Raw genomic sequence first — 23,077 nt, 5'->3', positions numbered from 1 at the left:
TGAACCATCCTGCCTTTGGACTCTTGTAATATCCTTACAAATCCCCATCACCGGGAATATCATTCTGTGATAAAATCGTGCTTTTGCTTTTCTGTCTCCACATAGCATCTGGGCTCCTCGAGGGCAGTGATAAATTTCATCTCTTGTCCTCTATGCCTTGTATAGTGTCCAGAATGGAGTAAGCAGGAGTACATTTACAGCATATCAGCTCTCCTTTGTAATACAGGGGCAGGAAAATATTTGTCTATTTAACAGTAGGAATTTACAAATGTCTGTCCACTGCCTGCCTATTTATCTACCTCCCTGTCTATCTTCCAACTTTCGCAAAGCAGATGTTAGGTTGCTTGAGTAGCTACTGTTTGGAAGACAGTGAAAACCAAAGCTTTCAAAGAACAGAGGGCGCCTGGGTGCCTCAGTCGGTTAAAAGCGTCCGACTTCAGCTCAGGTCATGATCTTGCTGTTCTCGAGTTCGGGCCCTGCCTTGGGCTCCGTGCTGACAGCTCAGAGCCGAGAGTCTGTTTCGATTCTGTGTCTCCTTCTCTCTCTGCCCCTCCCCAATCTGTGCTCTGTCTCTCTCTCTCTCAAAAATAAATAATATTAAAAAAATGTAAAGAATACATTAGATAAAATGCCATTATTGGGCTTTGCCATATCACATCAAGGTGTGTCAGCACCGGGATACTCTACCTCCTTTATGTTGCTAAAGAGCAACAGTCAGCTTAGGAGACACAGCTAGACAGGTTTTAGTGCAATGACAGCTGTGGCAGGAAATGCTGGCTTCAACCTTGGCTTTACCAAAGTGGCTCTGGGCAAAAATCACTTCAGTTCAATTTCCCACATATATAGACTGGAGATGGTAAGATGGAGTTCACAGTGTTGAGGGAGAATCGAAGTCAATGCTTTTTTTTTTTTTTTTTTTTTTTTTTTTTTTTACTGACAGGAGGAGTTTCCCTGAAGCTTGCTGCTTTCCTGTCTTTCTTACTTGACCAAGGGAGGACCAGAACCCAGAGCCCCACAGTGCAACCCCACTGCCACCACGGGGACGGACCCAGGGACAGGCTTGCTCTGCCTGGCGAGGAGACTTCAAACAAGGCAAGGCTCTGCTCCACACTGTGGACTACCAGAAAGTTCCATGAGCCATCCTTCAATCCTTCCACGATCCGGAATTGGACAAGGAAAGGAAAACTGATCAGCACGAGCAAAGAAACACGCGTCTTTTTGACACAAAGCCAGCATCCTCGTCTTCTACAAAGGAGCGGCACAGCATGACAGAAGCCAGAGACAGTAGCTATTTAACTGCCAGCAGTGAATCTCCTCTCGTGGACCTGGGGTGGGAGGAGGCTACGAATGAAGAAAGGGCAAGAGAAGTACTGTGTGATGTGCTTGGAACCAGCTGCATTTGCAAATTAAACACTGGCAGATTCGTTGTTGTCGTCATCGTCTCTGGTGTGATCAGTGTTGGAATTCTGCATGGGGATTATGGCAGCAAACCAGCTACTGTCTCTTTTCCTTCACTCCCTAACCCCTCCTGAAGTCACTCCCTCTTCTTCCTCCATAGCCCTACTGTCTCGGGTTTGACACGTAGAAGATACCTGTAAACAGTAATAGCCTAGATTTCTTCAACTGCTTCCTGTGGGCGGGTGCTAGTTCTGTGCCCTTAATGATATAGAAGTAGGGAATCCTCACAAGGACCCTGTGAGGTGTGTACTATCATCATTCAATTTTAGAGACAGGAAATTAAGGCACAGAGGGGTTCCTCCACGAATGCATGAATTCATGAGTTCAAGTTCTGCTATCTCTAGCACCGTAAGAGAACAAATCACATAAATACGGGGCTTTGAGTCAAGGTGGAATAGCTGAGTCACTGATTGACTATAGTCCGTAATTGGCTAATTGTAAGAAATATTAACTATCGAAAATAAAAATATGAATAAAACATATTGTTGTATTGGTGGCAGATGGTATGAGACCACTACTTGGAAATAAGTCTTTTTTTATTGTAGAAAATATTTTTGTAATTTTTTTTTCTCAAAGTTTATTTATTTATTTTGAGAGAGAAAGAGAGCACAAGTGGGGCAGGGGAAGAGAATCCCAAGCAGGCTTTGCACTATTAGCACTGACCCTGATGTGGGAATTTAACTCACAAACCAGGAGATCGTGACCTGGGCCAAAGTCAAGAGCCAAATGCTTAACCGACTGAGCCACTCGGGCACATCTGTAACATTTTTAATGTAGCAAACCCTGTATCTTTTTTTTTTTGATGTAAATACCTTTTATTTTTTTAAACCTTAAACTGGAAGCACACTGTATATGATTTATAATATACCTCTTCCATGTCTATTGTATTTTGGCATTAAGAACTTTGAAGATATGACTTTAAGGAAGGGGCATCAAAATTTAACATCTTGGACAATCTAAATTGTTTTCAAGGTTGTGATTAATCATTTACTTGTAAGAAGTTAACTTTTGCAAAATATAAAAGCAGGCGTGCTCATTGTAGACTATTTAATTCAAAAGTTTTGGAAAAAACTAAAAAAAACATGAGAGCCTTCCATGCACCAAGTCCTGTGCTAGAAGCTTAGGATGCAGGCGGACAAATCATGGTCTCTGCCCTTAAGGGACTCCCTAGTTGGGGACAAAGAGCAGCAGACAGGAAACGCTAGTGATAGAGTGGCAGGTGTTGTTCCAGTGAGAACAGCTTCCTCTTAGCACTACCGAACCCCAGTTGTCTGCCCGCATCTGAAGCTGCCAATTCTGCTTTTCTTCTTATCTTGTGTTCCGGATGCCACCCATCTTCCCTTGCTACCCAAGGACTTCACTCTCACAGTTTCTCTCTCTTTGCTACCATACATCTTTTCTCCTCCACTGAATTATTCCCACTGAGGCCCAACATGTCTAAACATCTTCCGTGGAAAAACTCCACAACCTCCCTTGATCCTCTGATCCCCTCCATACACCAACCCATCTCTCTACAACCGGTCACTGTAGACACTCAATCCTTCCTGACTTCACTTTGTCAACCCTGGTCTTCTCCTCAAACCGCTCCAATTGTCTTCCTGCTTCATTGAAATGGTGCTTATCAGAGTCATTAACCACCAAGATTCTTGCCAAATCCAAAAGCTACTGCTCTGTTCTCATCTTCCTCAACTTTGGTGGCATTTGGGACACAGCACATCATCCCTTGCTCCTGAAATGCCATCCGCTACATTGCTGTGATACCCCATACTTTTCCACCCCCTTCACTGTCTATTGCTTAACACATCTCTTGAAAGTTCTTTTTTCTTGGTCCTGTTTCTGATTATTAGAGTGTCTAATACTCAATTTTAGGCCCTCTTCTCAACTGGCACTCTTTCCCATAGAAGAGGTCTTTATGACTTTTGAAATGATATCCTCAAGGGGGGCCTGGGTGGCTCAGTCCGTTGAGTGTCCAACTTCAGCTCAGGTCGTGATCTCACGGTCTGTGGGTTCGAGCCCCACATCGGGCTCTGTGCTGACAGCTCAGAGCCTGGAGACTGCTTCTGATCCTGTCTCTCTCTCTCTCTGCCCCTTTCCCACTCTCACTTGATGTCTCACTCTCTCAAAAATAAATAAATGTAAAAAAATTTTTTTTAAATAAAATGATATCCTTAAATTTGCTTCTTTTCTCTGAGATTCAAACCTATAGGTACATAATTTCTTGACTTGGATGTTGAGTATGTATTTCAAATTAATATGCTCAATGCAGAATTTTTGAGTACAACTCCTTCCCCACCCTCACCACCCCAAACCCACTCCTTCTCATCTCAGATAATCTACCACCCATCTGGTTGCTCAGGTCAAAACTAGTGGTCATCCTTCATTCAGCTTTCCTTCTCCTCCAACCTCTGATCCCTTAATCAAATCCTGTCAGTGTTTCCACCAAATTATACTGTAAATCCTGCAACTTCTCACCATGTCCAGAACTGCCGCCATCTCAGCCCAAGGCTATCTGGCTGGCTCAACGGTCTCCTAATTGGTCGCGTTGGTTCCAGTCTTGCCTTTCCTCATACGCTAATCAGGCTGACCTTTTAAGCATATAAACATTTTAACATGCCCATGTTTAAAACTCTCCAATGGCTTTCTACTACAATTAGAAAAATCATCCAACTTTCTCACCACAGTCTACAAGGTCCTTCATGATCTGGACTCTGTCACTGTCCCCCCATTCACTCTGTTGCAGCCATAATGGTCTTGTTTATTTCTTGAAGGAGTGAAACACATTTCCACCTCAGGGCCTTTGCACTTGCCACTGACTTTCCAGAATGCTTTTCTGTAGTTGTAGCTGCTTCCCTCCCAACTTCCTGGTTTCTTCACAAATGTCCTTTCCTCAGGGATACCTCTTCCTGAACATCTCAGCTAAAGATGCCCCACCTCAGCTGATCCATCCCTTATCCAATTACTGTTTCATTTTCTTCATATTTATTTCTACATGACATTATTTTATTTACATAGTGTTTATCTCCTACTTCCTCTACGGAGTGCCAATTCCATGAGAAAAACCTTAACTCAATCATCACTGTATTCTCAGGATCTAGAACACTATGCCTGGAACTTAATAGTTGCCCAATAAACATGTATTAACTACTGAATAAAGGCAGCAGCCACACGATATAGAGAGATTACAAAATGCTATGAGCATCTCAGTTCTGGAGCATTACAGAGAAACAGCATTTGTGTGTGTGTGTGTGTGTGTGTGTGTGTGTGTGTGTGTTTAAGTGTGTGTGTGTTTAATGTTTATTCATTTTTGAGACAGAGAGGGGGACAGAGTTCAAGCAGGGGAGGGGCAGAAAAAGAGGGAGACACAGAATCTGAAGCAGGCTTCAGGCTCTGAGCTGGCATCACAGAGCCCGACACGGGGCCCGAATTCACGAACTGTGAGATTATGACCTGAGCCGAAGTCAGACACTTAACTGACTGGGCCACCCAGGCGTCCCAGAGAAACAGCATTTGTAAACCCATTATCCAGACTGGCAACTTTTTAATATATTTACCTCTAGCTAGTTTTTAATACCGTATACATTAAAAACAGTAGTATGATTTATTTTGTAGACTTATTTTTAAATTTTATGTCATAACATATTTAAAAAATATATTTCCCTCCAGTTTTTTTTTTCAATATGCCATAATCTTTTTTAAAAAGTTAAACTTTGTTTTCTAGAGAAGCAATAGACCTACAAAAAAAAACTGAACAGAAAGCAGAGAGATTTTCCATGTGTACCTTGTCTACATGCATGCACAACCTCCCCTACTAGGGACATCTTAGAGCGTTACATCTGTGATGATCAAATGAATCTACATTGACACATCATTATCGCCCATAGTCCATCATTGACATTAGAGCTCACTCTTGGACTCTTAAAAACTGAGAACTGAGGGTTGATGGGGATAGGGAGGGAGATGGGGTGGGTGATGGGTATTGAGGAGGGCACCTTTTGGGATGAGCACTGGGTGTTGTATGGAAACCAATTTGACAATAAATTTCATATTAAAAAAAAAGAGCCCACTCTTGGTGTTGTGCACCCTGTGGGTTTTGACAAAAGTACGATGTTGGGTATCCACCATTGCAGCATCACACACGACAGTTTCACTACCTAAAAAATGCTCTGAACTCCCTCTATTCATCCCTCCCTCCCTCTAACCCATGGCGACCAACTGAACTTTTTTACTGTCTCCATAGTTTTGCCTTTTCTAGAATGTTAAATCACTGGACTCATCCAGTCTATAACCTTTTCAGATAATAGGGCATACTTTCGAACATTAAGTTACCCTGTACTGTATAGCCTATATTTTACACTTGCAATGGACCATGAATATTTTCCTTCTATCTAATATAGTCTTAAAACAATCTCCAATGAGGATGTGCTATAATTTATTTCATTCTTTTTTTATGGGTATTGAAAACATTTCTGTATTTCAGAATTAAAAAAAAAAAAAAAAAGGCCATGGGGAGATATAGTGTGGGCTGAGAGAACTTCTAGAAAGTACCTGTCTTGAGTTAGCGTCTGTCATTCAGTAGCTGTATGAGCTTAGACAAATTTTGGTTTAATCCTCCAAGATTTGCTAGGCTCCTCCACAAAATGGAGATAATGATAGTGCTTCTTATCATAGAAACCTCAGGGTATTAAGTGGAATAATGTATGTAAAGTATTTAGGACAAGGTCAATGACTGCTTATCACTATGTTATCAATTATCTGTCTACAATTCTCTTTTCTCAGAATAGAAGCGAAAAGTGGAATTACTGAGTAAAAAAATCAGCACATTAAGCTCCTGAATACATATTATCAAACTGCTTTTCTGAAAACTCGTACCAATTCACATCCTTATCAGCAGTGGACACAAGTTGTTTATCTTACTGCACTGTAGACCACATCACTGGTTTTAAATCTTTGCTGGTGTAATGGGCAGGGGCTGACCACTTACTCTCTGACATTTCTGATCACCAAAAGTGAAATCTAACATTCTTCCTTTATGTGTGTGGACAATTTGAATGTTTTCCTCTTGTGAACAGTCTGTCCCATGTTCTTTGCTCATTTCTTCTATTGAGCTATTTCTTTATGTTTTTTCTTAATGAATTGACATCGATTTCTTATCTTATTATATGTGTGTGTTCATTTAACACATACAAAAGTTTTCTAGAAGTTGGGGCTGTGTCTGAATGATCTTTTCTCCCCCTGGTTAGTCCAATGCCAATGTAGGCCAACAAAAACTTCATATCATTATAGAATTCTAAGAGATTTACTATTTGGTTGAGTTGGATGCTTACTATTACCACTTTCTGACAAAAAAATTTAGGTATTTTTTGCCTATCCTTTCAAATGGACAATTTTGTAAAACTGTTCAAACGTGTTACAAAAAGAAAGGGAAAAAATCTTTTATTCAAATCCTTAGATCTCTCAGTAAGATGTCAAAGTTTTATCCATATATTTCCTACAATTGCCTCTTGTATAGGTTACTTATTATTTTTCCTTTTAATTTTGTTTTCATTTTGGTGTTGCAGTTTCCGCTACTGTAAAATTATAATTAAAATTTCTGCATGTCTGACTATAATACAAAAGTTATTGATTTTTAAACTTAATTCTATAATCTTTCACTTTTCTGAAGCTTATTATAAATTCTAAGACTATTCAAGTTTATTTCAGCTTTTATGTATATCAAATTTTCTGCAAAAACAATCATTTCCATCGCTTTCATTTCATTAGTTATAGCTCATGTCTTACTGCGCCCCAGATTCCTAAAATAATGCTGAATAATAGTCCTGACAGAGAGCATTTAATTTTTTTTCCTTTTGTAATGACGATGTGTCTCTCTTATTTTACTGCTAAGTACAATGTTGGCTGTCAGTGTAAGGTAAATATCTTTTATCATGTTAAGCAGCTGTATACTTTGACTACTAACCTTCTGATGAACCTCACGATTATCGAAGTCCTTGAATAGATTTTTATATATCTATTTCTTACTTCACATAAAAGAAAAATATAGAATCTTGTAAGAAATGAAGAAACAGGAAGAACACTTAAAATTACTCATTAGTAATAATAACAAAATACGACATTGCTTCTTTTCAGCCATCAATTCTCTTAGAATTCTAGAGTTAGAATTCTAGATATAGTTAAATTCAATATTCATTTATTATATCTAATAATCATTTGTTACTCAGAAACTGTAATTTGCCCTCTAAACTCAGACTTTTGCTGTTAATCTTGTTAACCAAGGAAATGGACAAGACCAAACAACTTACCTTAAGACACAGGAAGGCAAACACAGGAGACTTAACTGCGGAGAACGAACTGAGGGTTGCTGGAGGGGTTGTGTGCGTGCGTGTGTGTGTGGGGGGGGGGGGCGCTAAATGGGCACGGGGCATTAAGGAGGACACTTGTTGGGATAAGCACTGGGTGTTCTATGTAGGGGATGAATCACTAGAATCTATTCCTGAAATCATTATTGCACATTACATGCTAACTAACTTGGATGTAAATTAAAAACAAAAATTTTTTTAAATAAAATAAATAGATGAACTTCCTATTCAAAAATAAAGACAAAGAAGGCAAAGTCAACTCTCTACTCTCTTCCATGGGGGAGGAAATAGAAATTGATTCTATTCTAAGATAACAGATAAGAATTCAATCTAAGTCATTTAATGGTCAAAACGTTGAAGGCGATATTCTGGTTGTTATGAAAGATGTTACCAGGAGTTTAAAAAAATATGATACTTTATGTTTGCCAAATTTATAAGGAGAAAATAAGAGCACAAAAGCCTCTGTACAGAGCTGAAAACATGCCATATGTGTATATGTGTATGGGTACATTTGGAATATAATACTGATATGCACGCACATTTTCATACAGTTGCTCTTGGCTTGTGGAAGGGACTGAAAACAGAGAACAGCTCAAAGCTCTTCTCGAAGCGTCCTCTCTGGAAGCATCCATGAGATGCTTTCTCAGGCAGCAGCAGAGAACCAGAATTTCCAGCACCCACCACAAAAGCTGGACTTTGGGCACAAGAGTTCCTTTCCTACTTATTTATAGAGAATAAGGCCCTTTCTAGGTGAATTATATTTTTCAACTCAAAAAAATCAACCTCTGAATTAGCTAAAATTTTACACTTTTGGCAACATAGGCATTAGGTCACTACAAAACACGTCACGTGAAATCAAAGCTATTGAGCATTGGCATGGTTGATACTTTGAAGAAAGATTTTTTCGTAGGTAAATACAAATTTATAAATACTATATACTAAAATAATTAACAGAGGATACCCTAAGGGTTAGAGTCATAAAATATTATTACAAATTTAAAGACTGAATGAAACCAAGGGGCAAACTAATTTCTTTGTTTTATAAGAAAAATCATTACAACTCCCTTCCTTTAAACCACAGCATTATTTAGAGACTGTTTTCGGCAGCCTTCCACAACCTTTGCCTCACCAAACCCAGGCTAGCCTCTACGGAGACCGGAACTTTCTATCCCAAGCCTTTTCTTAATTTTTTTTTTAATGTTTGTTTATTTTTTTGAGACAGAGAGAGACAGAGCATGAACAGGGGAGGGGCAGAGAGAGAGGGAGACACAGAATCTGAAACGGGCTCCAGGCTCTGAGCTGTCAGCACAGAGCCCGACGCGGGGCTTGAACTCACGGACCGTGAGATCATGACCTGAGCCCAAGTCGGATGCTTAACCGACCGAGCCACCCAGGCACCCCTATCCCAAGCCTTTTCTTTGTAGAAAAGGTAAAAACAAAGGGGTACCAGAAGCAGGTACTTGAACGACAGATCTAGGACAGGAGTCTACACGGCAAAGACTCAAGAAAGGACTGAGGCATTCATGTGAATCCTGACACTAAGGAATCCTCTGGTCTGTCTCAAGTATGCAACACACTAGGAGAGGGAGAATGCTCCAATGGAGCTCCACACTTAACTAGATAAGTGTGGTGTATACAACCCCTTCACGTGAAGACAGAAGGATGAGGAGCGTTCCTGCTATTTCCCAACCCTGATCCCTGCAGTCAGGGAGTGTGCTCTGGGAGCAGAGGCCCGTGAAGGCCACCACGTCACCACCACCAGTTAGGATGGCAACCGTAATGCCAGCGCAGTGATACAACTTCACACCTGACAGACAGCAAGTTCAACATGGGCTTACACCTTATTTTTAGTTGACTTATATCCATCTTGATGAAACAGTCTCCCTGACTGTGGAACAAAATCTAGCGGGAGAACTGACCAACAGCAAGTTAAACTGAAACGTCATCGTACACGAAAGGCCTTTCCTCACTCTGCCTGCAGGTTGCCTTTCAATAAAAACCCAACAGAAAGAACTCTTTCTCCATTCACTCGGAGTCATACTTTGCTAAAGAAGCTGAAGAAAAAAAAAAAAAACAAACCTCTAGTTCCATACTGTCATTCATAAAAAAATGACTTCCATATAAGCATCATCACATTGCACGCGGAGACCCTTTGGTAAAATGATACGCGGGACGTTAAATAGTCTTAGAAAGAGGAAAGTCAGAAGTACACTATGGAAGTAAAGTTTAAACCCTTCTCTGGGGGTGGGGGGGATATTATTTCCTTTGAAAATTACGTCTCCCTGTCACTCATGTTCCTTAACATGTCAAATATTTTTCAATGGTACCAAAAAACAAACAAAACAAAACCCACAAAATTTCTCCATTTAATTCCCTGCCCTGCCCCCCCCCCCCGCCGGAGTGTCAACACAATTAATTTAAATTGTGACTGCTTTTATTAAAAATTTTCACAAAATGAGGTGACACACAAGAGTTTTAAAACTAAAATGATTAACAGTTTTAGTTCTTCAAGTACAATTAAGGCATTTCTAAATTGCTTTAAAATGATACCCTAAAATTTGCTAGTATCTCCAGAACGATTTGAAACGTATACTCTGATAACACAAAAAATGTTACTAGAAGCCTCTCACAAGTGTGTTTCCTTATTCAGAATCTCTTATAAGCCAAAACTGTGAACTAATCAAATTATACAGAGGGGTGACTGGCAAAAAAGTTAACTTGTTAAAAGAAAATGAGGCCAAATGTCAACAATTGGAGTTCGGAAATCACACTTCCAGCTAAACAACAGATCATTAATCTCCTTGAAATTACCTGTATCAGAGATCTTAAAATGTTAAAAACATGTAATTTAAATATATTAAAATATCCACGTCTCTTACTGCACCACATTGCTCATTAGAGTGTGAAATTAGGCATTACCACACCATTTCTGCCTGATGAGATAATTTTGGTTTTCTTGGAAATAGAATGCCAATACATTTGTTTTTCCCAGGAAATAACTCTGCTTTTTATTTTGAAAGAAACTAATATTTGCCATGACCAGCCCCAGGTCTGAATTGCCAAAATATAAAATGAAATACTGAAATAAGTTTAAGAACCAATTTATTTTTAAAATATTGTGCAAATCTAGAGCAGGTAAACAATTTTCAAAGAGGGAGGTTAAATGGATCTTTGATTTACACTTTGGTTGATACCTTCATATTACTCTTAAGTAAAGTAACTTAAAACTAACTTTTGTAAGGTTATAAGCTTCATTTTTCTACTGTTGCTTTGTATATTTGGTTGAATTATATCTTTATTTCCTTCTCTGCTTTACATAAGGGAAAGTCCTTACGCCAAGAACAGAATCAGACATTTTAATGACTGCATCCACCCCCAGTTCATCATTTTCTTTTTGTCTCAGTTTGGGCTTATGGAAAAACTATATCCCCTACATCTCTAAACTAGAACTTTCAAGATGTACTTTCCATGGATTTGTGCACCATTTTAGATACTCTGTATACAGTTCACTGTGAATAATGTCAGTAAACAAATAAAAATCCAGCTATGTTATATCAAAACCAAGTTTGGAAGTTTTTGGTCTATATGATACCGAAATATTGCTTTGGCTAACCTCTCACTTTTCACCACAATAGTTTTGCCACTGCATAGACAAGCTTTGGCATTTGTAAGAAGGTAAAATTTGAAAGCAATAGCAAATTGCTGCTAATTTCTTCTTGATGGGTGCTATTAACACCTATTAACATCAATAAGAGTAACAAGGCTGTACCCAAGACAAAATATCAGCCTAGTCTGTATCATTAGAAACAAATGGAAACTTAGGGAAGGAATTTTAATATACCAGTAAAATATGGAATTTTTTGTGCTGTTCTCTTATGAAGTGAATCACAACCATAAATCAGAAACAGCTTTTGAAAATAAGAATGATTATTAAACTCTTCTAAAGGCAACTCTGAACTTGTCACTCACTTGGAATATTTCTACCTCAAAAAATAGGAATGCCTTACATGTAATTTCCTTAAGAAAAGCAAATACTTTAAAATGTGAAAAAAAATTGTATTTTACCCTAAGTGTAAAAATAAATATTTCACTAAGGAATGGGAAAAAATGAAGCACATTTAAATAATTTTATTGCACCGAAAGTTGCCAATTCGTCTACGAGTAGTTTCATTGCAGATGAAAAGAAATCAAAATACAGGACAGATGTTGAACAAACCGCATTTAAGTTCTGTCACACTGGCATTTTTCAAATGATTTTGGCTCATCTATTAAATAAGGTGTGTTTTGCTTGATTTCGAAAAGGGAAACATCAGGAAATATTTAAAGGCCAATTGCTGCCCATTAACTTTGATCAGTAAAAGTTCTATTTGAATCTCTCAGATTCTTCTGTCTGAAATAACACACATTTATAAAATCTACCAAAACAACAACTTGATGATTAATGCCTGTTGGCAGCCTTACCACAAGCTTGCTTAACAGCAGGATTTAAATAAACAATTGTCTCTATTAAGAAGAGGGTGAAATGTAGTTATAGTCATGTTTTCTCCTAACGGTGATACAAGAAACAATATTCTCTAGGCTTAAAAACACTGCTAATTGAGATCATCATGTTAGTGCCTGTAACAAGTTTAATTAACCATCTTACAGAAGTTCCTCCCCAAATTACAATGGACAAATAAAATCATCAGCAGTTTGACGTAAGAAATCCTGGCAGTCCAAAGGGCAGAGGCCTGACTAAAATATTATACAATCGGGCCAACCGGAAAGAAAACCATAGGATTCTATAGGATAAGAGGACGACATAGAAATCATAGAAAACCATAGGACTCCATAGGATAAGAGGCTGACAAGGAGAGGGTAGGTCAGTGTTGCTCCTTCTGTTGGATTCTGAAGGTTACCCGTCTCAGTGGTAATTATGTAGCTGAGAAATCTGTAGCATAGGATATCAACACAGTTTAATATTTAAGAGTTTTGACATCAAGTTTTAATCCTTACCAAGGGTCACATGGAATCTAACCTTGAAACACAACAGCCCAAGTAAAGCAAAACAGAAATACCATGAAGGCAACCATATTACCACATAATCAGTAATGAATGGAATCTCCTTATTTTCGTCAGATAGTCGCAAAATATCTGTTATTGCAAGACCACTCACCGACTTCCAGGCATGCAGCGTGAAGTGTGTATACAATAATCAGAACTTACTTCTAAGTCGTTGAAAAATAGATGTGTGTCTGCCAAGTTGAAAATCATTTCTTCCATGCGCAGTCCAAGGGAAACTGATGTAGGTGGATCCTAAAAGAAGAATTTTTCAGGTCAAGAACATATGTACTTCAGGTTCATGGAATACAGTGTCACAAGAAGAGGGAGTCAGTGCAAGGAAGGGCCAAGAGCAAGGGACTCATCGGGGAAGGTTGGCCTCCAGCTGCTCCTGGTGGACGTGATCCACTCTGTGTGCAAACTTCAGTGACTTATTTAACAAGTGACCCCAATGCTGTTGGTACTTTGCATAATGAAGAGATAATTTGCTGCTTCAAATATTACAACAATATAATCTAGGGTTACTTAGGCATATAGAGTAGAGGAAATTCATCTTCACAGGTGTGTCAGGAGCAAGAAATTCACGGACTGGAGAAGACAATGTGTATGTTACGCCATAAACCAAGAGTATCTAACAGGTCTGCCACAAATACCAGAAAATAGGTACAATATAGATTAATTTCAGAAGGGTAATAAATACTAATTTTACTCCAGATGATAACTATCATTATTTGTTATTTATTGGGGCTGTCGGCCAATTTGGGGTATACTCACAGTAGGAAGTTATAGCCACTCTGAGCACCGGGCACTATGCCCAGCTCAGAGAGCTGATCCTGGCATTCATGCAACACCATCCAGTTACCAGACAGCCAGGACCATACCAAAGGCACGGGGGCGGGTTGGTGGGGGGTGGGGGGGGGGGAGGACCAGCATCCTGAAATGTACATGCGGGTGCTACTGATGATCAGGCTGTCTCATACACTCCATATCCGCATGACATCTATGGGCACTGAGATGAATTCAGGGGCTATGGAAATAGTTGCAGTTTTTATGGTGTCACTGTATTTGTAACGTATCACATCCAGGAAACAACATGGTTCTTGGTGAAGACCCTGCATAATTAATCAAGGAAGAAAACACGTCCACAAAGTCTACAAAGTTGTAATGAGAGTTTTGGAAGGTTTCACCGGCATTCTAACAGCAATGTTGGCTGTTACACGTAGGACATTTTAAATGTTTTCAAGCAATAATTTCTGATAGGCTGTTTCATTATTACATCAAGCCTCTGGAGTACGTACAGAGTCCACCTGTATCATCACCTAACTAGGGAAATTATAAGTAGAAGAATTATGCCTTCGCATATGTCACCTGCCTACTGGGGTACACTTTGTGTGTCTATACTCTCTGAGATAAGACTTGCACGTTTTCTGTACGGCCTTCTGAACACAGCATCTTCATTCCAAAGTCTGTGGTCTACTCCCTACTGTCCATATTTCTATAGTCTACCAAGCTCTTGAGTATTTATCTCAAGTCCCGTCTCTACAAGCGCTTCGGGAAAGAGCCTCAAGCATTGGAGGAAGAGCCCTAGACCCAGGGGCCAGGCCTTACCTTGCTCTCCCACTTTGGGGCCCTTACCTCACCGATCCTTACTTTGCTCATCTAATAAATCGGATGGCTAACTGGCAGACACGTTGTTCTCACGCAGAAAAAAAAAAAATTCTCGTCTCTTAATCTGGCACTGCTAGATGCGTTTGCACACAGTGGAGAGAGCAGGGGCCTGGGATGGAGGGATGGGGCGGCGACTCAAAGGCTGCCCGCCACAGGCCAATCAGCTATGGCCAGGGAGGTGGAGTCAACACCGCCCCACCCCACCCCCTCTGCTAGCACTGCCTCCACCATGCCCCCTCCATCAGTCTACCTTTCAGGAGTCCCAGAAGACCGACAGCGAAGGGTCTGGGAAAATATGGCAGGATGACCTCGGTGGTCTCAATTGCTCTCTTCCCCAGGCCTTCTCCGCCGGCTGACTGACAGTGGGAAGGAGGCAGAGAGCACAGTATTGCCAAGAGTCAGGGGTTAGATTGGCAAAGGGGCAAAGCAAACACCCCAGGGTTTGTAACAGGGCAGAGAAGAAAGAAAGTGAGACCAACGGAATGTCTAAGAGCAGCGTAGGGAAGGACAAATAAAAACATGTCCCTCAGATTTCCGGTTTGATGATTCATATTCCTCAGCATTCTTTAAACTGTCCCTGTTTAATACCACCTAAAGTCTATGAAATTCCGGAGGCTGTAGACGAATTTAAAAGTTTACCCGTAAGTCTAGAGAAACTTCCATTGAATCTTAGTTTTATAGGAAATTGCTCACTCACTTGAATTCTAAATCAGTAAGTGTGCTGGAAAAAGCAAATGCTCAAATATACCCTAGAGCAGAAATAACCAGTAGGAGAAGTTCAAACAGCTGCTTCTAAAACAAAACACCTGACCAAGGTGTTTACTCCCTCTAGTTCAGGCCAATAAAAATACACTGACTTGTCTCATAACCATGTCAATGAATCTTTTTATGTGGCAAGATGGAAGAGCCTCACCACATTTATTTAATTGCCAATTTGGGAATTTACGTGCCGGTATTGTTACTTTTGAAAAAGCTTTATTTCTCCTCGATACGGTTGCAGATTATACCACCATCAAAAGAATTACTCCATTGTTTGTTAATATATAGCATATTTTAACTTTACTTCATAAATTACAGTAATGACTTGCTAGTCGGAATACCAATAAATTTTAAAGGCTTGTTCAGTCTTGTGGTCAAATACAACACAGATGTTGGCCTTATTTACCTTTTAATGTCTTTCTCCTTTGTTATTAGCGGTCATACCTTAACAGTTTTTATACCTGCCACTCCACAGTATTGTCCTCAAACATTTACTACACCAAGAGAGCAACTGGGCAGACAACTGGAATGAGAGATTTTTAGAATAGGAAGGGGCTCTAGTTGAGGGCAGTGTTTTTCAAAAAATTTAAAACCACAGTCTGTAGTTAAAAATACACTTTACAGAAGGAGCTAGTAATCAATCAATCTCTCTCTCTCTCTCTCTCTCTCTCTCTCTCTCACACACACACACACACACACACACACACACACACATTCTCTTTCTTCCTCTCTCCCCGTCCCCACCCCGCCCCCCATCATCCCTCCTTCTTTCCCTCTCTCCCAAAGAGCTTTAATGTAAATTTGTCAAAACAAGACGTTACTCGCTGTGTGGAGTAGTGCACTCTGATAATTTCCCACTTCCTGGCTCACTAATGTATCATGATCTACAGTTTGAAGGGAAGAACTCTAGAATATACCCAACTTTTGATTTTAGGGACAGGGAAATGGAGTCGCAGCAGTGTTGTGATCTGCTTATGGTCAGAGCTGTCAGGGTGCAGAGCCACCTCACCCAAAGTAGTTTACCTAAAAGGAAACTACCAGAAAGGCAAATAGATAACTGCGTTCAGAGATTTGCTTACACTGGCGTCCTCATAATGAGGTTAAATTTCACTTCATAAGAATCTTTTAATACGTTCACATTTTTCAAGTATGTCTGAAACAAGTCAAATGTGACAAAAGCTAACACTGAACAGTTAATAAATTAGTCATAGCTTGATGGCTTATTTTGGCATATTTAGAGGAAGAAAAAAACCCACATTTTTTTAGACCAAAACTGAGACATTAAAATCACCACATCTTTGGCTTAATCTTTTCTTGTGCTTTGCAATAACAAATTCCAAAGCTGTAGTTATAAAATAGTTGCTTTTGTAAAACCATTTTTTGTTGTATCACTTCAAAGAAACATGTCATTTAAGTAAACATTGTTGCCAAATGTTTCTTTCTTTCTTTCTTTCTTTTTTTTTTTTTTGAACTTGACCCTCTGTGGCACTTGCCACTGTTGTTCAATATCTTCTTGACATTTCTTTTCCCGGTGCCCGTAACACCATCAATATTTTTTGGGCATCTCTCTAGAATCTGAGTATCCATCATCTATCCCTTCAATGATGTGGGTCCCTGGGACTGTTTTTATCTATCCCTCACTGTGGGTGCCTGCCTCACAGACCCCAGCACACTCACGGCTTCAACCTTCACGCCGCTCCCTTCTGCTAGATCTTAGATCTCAACTCTGGGCCCACATATCAATTACCTATTGGCCATTTCTAGCTGGATGTCCCATATAGCATCTGAAACTCAGTGTGCTGTAAGTTGGATTTGTCACAGTTCCCCTGCAAACCTACTGTTTTCCTTCTTTAGGTGAATGGCAACCTATCAGCCCCAAACCTCGGCATTCTTCTAAACGGCCTCTTTTGACCCTACATCAAATCAATCATGACATCCTGCCACTTGGATCTGGAATTCATGCCTTCCATATATTCATTGCCACTTTTCCCCCCCAGCCACGTGTCTCCTATGTGAATATTTGCAATCACCTCCTTCCCAGGGCTCTATGTCCAGGGTCTCACTAGGACAATGTCACTCTCCTATCCCTTTTAGGAAACATCTAAACACTTCAACAAGTACAAAAAGCCCATAAACGTCTGACTGTTCCTTACCCTCCCTAATATGGGAGCGATTTATAGTTTTTCAAACTAATTTGTCATGAAATATTTTCTTCAAAAGATGACTTAGGCAGAGGCCTTATGTAAAAGACGAGGGACTCTGATGGTCATTCTCACCAGGGACCTTAAAAAACCTAGGGTAAAGGATCAGTCTCCCTTGATTACCCACGTTAGTATGCTGAGGTCTCTGACTGAACCTGCATGCCCTGAACTCCTGCAGTTTCTCCCATCGCCTCTTCATCAGGTAAGAGTCTCATCCCTGACTCTTTCCAGCCTGGCTCCCCGGCCGCTGGGCCAGTAGGTGTGTTATCATCTAAGGAGGGCAGAGCCATAGCCCTACATCCTTATCTCTATATCCCTGGGACCTAGCACAATATGCCTGGCACAGGGCTTTCCCAAAGTTTGGCGGAGGGATAAATGAATGAAAAGCAATAAATAGGGTATTTCAAATAATTCCAATAAAAATATTAAATGTGACTTTTAGTTAGTTGTTAGCATTCAGTATCGGTTAAAAAAAAAATCCACAGATACCTACCTAAGGGGGAGGGGGGCACTTTTTAGTCCTAAAATGATTCTACCTACATAATATAGAATTAAACATATTCATTAGAAATGCAAGATTAATTTGTACCTGATGAAAGAGCAGCCCATTCTTAGAACCACTGCTCACACAGCCTTACCTATCTGCTTAATGAAGTAGAGAAACTTAGCATAAAAGCAGCACGCAATTGTTTATTTTTTAAATTCAGTAGTGGTATGCACTACAACATTCAGCAAAATATGTTCTTATGTGCTCTACAATTTAGTTCCTTCGTAAAAATTAGACAGTACAGTGAAGAGGTTCAGACAGAGAGAATAAAATCAAATGCTTAGGCATCTTTCTTTATTTTAACGAAGAAATAGTGTCAATTTACTATAGCTCTTCTGCCCAGGACATTCTCCTACTACAGACCTTCTTCTCAAGATGTTCCTCACCAAAGCAACACAAATAGCATCCAACACCGCACATACACACAGAGAACTGAAATTTAACCCTGCTCCTAAATTATGTTGATAGGATATTAAATTGCAAATGTCTGCTTGAAGTCAGGAAAATAAAGTGAAGGAACTTGATGCAATGTGAGGCTACCCACGGCTGTTGCCCGTTAAGTCAAAGGCAATTATGTCTACTGAACAGAAAGCAACATTTAGTTGAAAAATTAAATAACAATGAAATCTGCTGAGCACAGACCCAGACCTAAAACAACTGTTTTGCTTTCATCCTTTATCAAGTGATCTTTAATTATCCCATGGTCTCAAGATCTTTTCCTCCTGTTTCCAGAACACAGAATGCTCACAGAAACTCAAGTTATTATCATTCTATGCTGAAATCACCAGCATTACCCCTAGCCCATTGTCATTTCTTTCCTTTTATTAATTTTTTTCAGGCTGATCACTAGTCTACTAGATAACCATGTTATAAACATGCTTAAAAGAGTTAAAAGAAATTCTAGACAAAATTAGTACACAGAAATGCTGAAATGCCATTAAATTCAGCCTGTAGAGAGATTTAGGTCTGGCAGTCTTGAATTCACATGTTGAAAATCTATAATCTGTTTTGAAAAAAAGAGCGCCTGTAAATACAAGTGAGTATGGGAACATCAGAAGATGAGGATATGGTCTCTTGTCGCCTGTCTTCATGGCATTTGATAAATGTTAAGGGTCATTAAATATGCAATCCATAGAAATTCAGAAATTTGATTCTCCTGAGACTCAGCAACCAGATGAAGACACTGCTGGTCCTGCGAGGCTGTTCCATTTGCTTCTACACGTCAGTCTAGGAATCCTCTTGGGATGACTAGTAATGAAACTGCCTTGTACACGGCACTTACGACATAGCCATCCAGCTCACCTCTCGACTGAACTGGGTCTAATACTAACTAGGTCTAACACAAGGCATTCTCGGGACCACTCTTTCACTACATGCCACAAGTTTCTTCTAAAACACTTTTGCTCACAGCCTGTGGGCAAAGAGCTCTTGCACAAGGGCAGAAAAACGTTGAAAATGCACACTTTCATAATGGTCATGCCACAGGCTTTGCAGTCGTAGAGTTTAGACTGGGATTCTAAACTTTGCCATTGACGGGTTGTGTGGTGGTGGTCAGGTTCAGTTACTTACCCTCTGAGCCTCAGGTTCCTCATTAGTAAAATGGGAGCAAAACCAGCATGTGTGAGAGGTTAAATTTGGTAATTTATTTGAAATTCTCAACACAGTACCTCGCAAGTAGAAAGCTGCTGATGCTACTACAACTGGCAGTAGTGGAATTATTTCTATTCTTACTACTACTACTCCACCAATAGCTGTAGGCCAATCTAGACATAGGACTCCATGTCCTTCCATAAAAAGATGCATTAATATTCTGAATTCAAACTGCATGTGAAGTTCAAGCTATTTAATAAGGGCAACCGTAAATTCCCCATGCCAATATTTTGAGATGACCATGTTTTTCAAGAGCACAGTCATTAGTAAAGCTGATCTGCATGGAAGCTAAACTAGATACATTCAGTGTTGCTACTCCCAGGAGGGCTTGTCATTGTTCTCCCAAAAATAGCAACTAAGCTTTTTGGGACAAAGTTGGCTGTTACCACTAGGAAAGACGACCCAACACTAGGAAACCAGCAAAAGATGTTCCATAATCTGAATATCTAGGAACTGAGTAGGAGATAGAGTCATTCACTATCAGTTGAAACTTAGAGGTGTTCTTAAAAAAAACAAACACAAAACAAAACAAAAAAAACCCACATACATCACTTGCATAGTCAAGCAGTGTGATCCTGAGTTAGTCACAAGTACCTGTTAGCCCATACCATTTAATCATTAATAGGTTAGACTTTGTGAATATGCACTTAAGTATAGTCCAAATCCACTGCTTATAGCCAATTAGCAAATGACTTGAGAGAATAGATCTTGGCAAAATCTTGACCCTGCCCCAGTTTATCAGCAAATGGTTGGTACTGATACATGGCAATAATCAGTAATTACTGAGGTATATTCCAAATTTAGTACTTTCAATGTACATAGTCCCTGAACATTTTCATAGCTCACAAAATGGTGCTGTACCCTAGCATTTCAAGAATAACATAAAATTTTACAGAGTTATTGTTTGTGGTAGGGTTAAAAGATAGAATGTGGAAGCATTTTAAGATTATCAGAATAATATGAAATTATCAGGTATCACAGTAAGAAAGAAAAGTAGGGTCTTCTCGTTCAGTTTTTCCACAAACAGAAACTCTGATGGAGTTATCTGACTGACTCCTAAGAGAAAGGTATTCCATTCTTCAGCTCCATGATGTGGGCACAGCATTCTTTCCCTAATGTAAATAGCTAATTACTTCCAAGTCAAGATTACACTGTATACACATTATACATAAACCTCTGTTAAATGTTATTCTCACACTGAGATTGGCAAGGAAAGCACTGGCAGAGAAAATGCCTAAGGCTAGACTCAAGTCTCAAAAAAGACAGCTGGACTTACCTTTAAAGTCAGCCGCCAAGCATCAAGCACATCTATAGATTAATCACACTGCAACTATGTCTGATAAACTGAAATTCACTATACTACTGAAAAAATAATACAGAAATATGGCAACTCCCAGTTTACTCAGCATGAGCTACTGAGGATACCTATGTGTCCACTAGAGGTGACCAGAAAGCCTTAATCAAGCATCTTCAGTAATACTGGAGAGCTATTCAAGAAGAGAGAGTTGAGAAAATCTCAAAATTAAGGAAGTGGTTTAGATTCACCTAAAAACTTTGCCTCACCAAAAATAGCTATGGTCTAGTTATTTGCCACAAAAGCTGTCAATCATTTTATTTCTGTGGTTGATCTGCATATACTTGCTGAATTAATGAACTTATGGTTCAATTACCATCACCACCGCCCCCCCCCCCATACACACACATACATTCAACTCAAGTTTTATCCTTCCTAATGAATTGTCTTTGAGCCAAGAAAAAAGGATATACAGGATAAGTAAGAACATTGTATAATGGATTGTGAAAGGAGACTAACTAGAATACTAAAGTTTTAAAAATGGCAGCAACCAGAAATTATGCACCTTTTACTGGAAGGATATCTCCATCTATGAAGTCTTGACCCTCTCCCCCCCCCCCCCCCCACCACACACACAAATCAAATCTGAATCTAATTAAGCTTCTAGATCTAGCTACTAATTTGTAGGACATACAAGGGAAAAGAAGTATGTGACAAAGGAACACAATGGAGATGCGGTCAAGAAAATCCAAACTCTCAGGAACTCTACAGGGCAGACAGTCTGGTTACTTCAACAGAAATACAGAAGGTTAGAAAAAAAAAGATTGAGTGAGAATCTACAGATTAAAAGACACTTGAAAGACATACAGTAAACTGTTAAATTTTATAAAACCATTGGAGAAAAGCACTTTGCAAACTAGTAACAGAGATAGAAAAAACTATCTCAGCACAGAAGCTATAAATGAAAGCTCACAGGTAATAGCATATTCAGTGATAAAAGTCTGAATGTCTGAATGCTTTTCCTCCATGATCAGGAACAAGACAAGAATGTCCCACTTTTGACATTTCTACTTCATAGAGTGCTATAAGTGCATTTAGGTTAAAAAAAAAAAAAAGAAAAGAAAGAAATTAGGTAAAAAATTAAGTAAATAAAAGGCATCCAAATAGAAAAGGAAGTAAAACTGTTTGCAGATGACATGATCTTCTATGTAGAGAACTCTAAAGATTCCACATACATACACAGAATCTGTTAGAACTAACAAATGAATTCAGCACAGTTATAGGATAAAAAACCAATACGCAGAAATCATTTCTATATACTAATGATGAACAATACAGAAAAGAATTTAAGAAAATGATTCAACTTACAATAGCACCAAAGGAATAAAACTTAGAAATAAACATAGGCAAAAGACTTGTACACAGTGTACTTGTACATTGAAAACTACCAAAATGTTGGTGAAATCAAAGAAGACCCAAATAAATGTAAAGATATTCAACATCCCCATGTTCACGAAGGGAAGACTTAATATTAAGATGTTAATAGTACCCAGTGGTTTATATATTTAATGTAATGCCTATCAAATTCTCAATAGCAGTTTTTTCAGGAATATAAAAATCCATCATAAAATGCATACGGAATCTCAAGGGAGTCTGAATAGGCAAAAACGTCTTGAAAAAGAACAAAGTTGGGTCTCACACTTCCTGATTTGAAAACTTATTACAAAGCCACAGTAATCAAAACAGTTTAGTACTGACATAAAGACAGAGATACAGAACAAGGCAATGTAACAGAGATTTCAGAAATAAACTCCTACTCATGCAGTCAAATGATTTTCACCAGGGGTACCAAGACCATTCAATGGGGAAATGATAGTCTTTTCAATAAATGGTTCTGAGAAAACAGGATATCCAAATCCAAAAGAATAAAGTTGGATTCTTACCTTGTTCAATACATAATATTTGAAAATTAACTCAAAATGGGTTAAAGACCTAAAAATTAAGAGTCAAAGTATAAAACTCTTCTGGGAAAAGTTTCATGACATCCCTGGATATTACATTAAAAGTATAAACAACAATATAAAAACAAGACTATGCCTGAAAA

At 39.1% G+C, this 23,077-nt stretch overlaps 1 protein-coding gene across 1 annotated transcript in view; it reads right to left on the bottom strand.

Annotated features, from left to right (window-relative positions):
- The window catches only part of EYA1 (EYA transcriptional coactivator and phosphatase 1), a 165,093-nt gene that overhangs the window by 42,264 nt on the left and 99,752 nt on the right, over window positions 1-23,077 (bottom strand). Inside the window, exon 11 of the mRNA XM_049633285.1 lies at window positions 13,020-13,109. Within this exon, the coding sequence (XP_049489242.1) occupies window positions 13,020-13,109 (90 nt within the window). The remainder of the gene's footprint in view (window positions 1-13,019; window positions 13,110-23,077) is intronic.

The sequence above is a fragment of the Panthera uncia genome, chromosome F2 (assembly GCF_023721935.1).
Source record: "Panthera uncia isolate 11264 chromosome F2, Puncia_PCG_1.0, whole genome shotgun sequence".
In the NCBI taxonomy this organism is placed as follows: Eukaryota; Metazoa; Chordata; class Mammalia; order Carnivora; family Felidae; genus Panthera; species Panthera uncia.
Note: the sequence above shows the minus strand (reverse complement) of the source record. Positions and strands in the feature narration are given on the sequence as shown.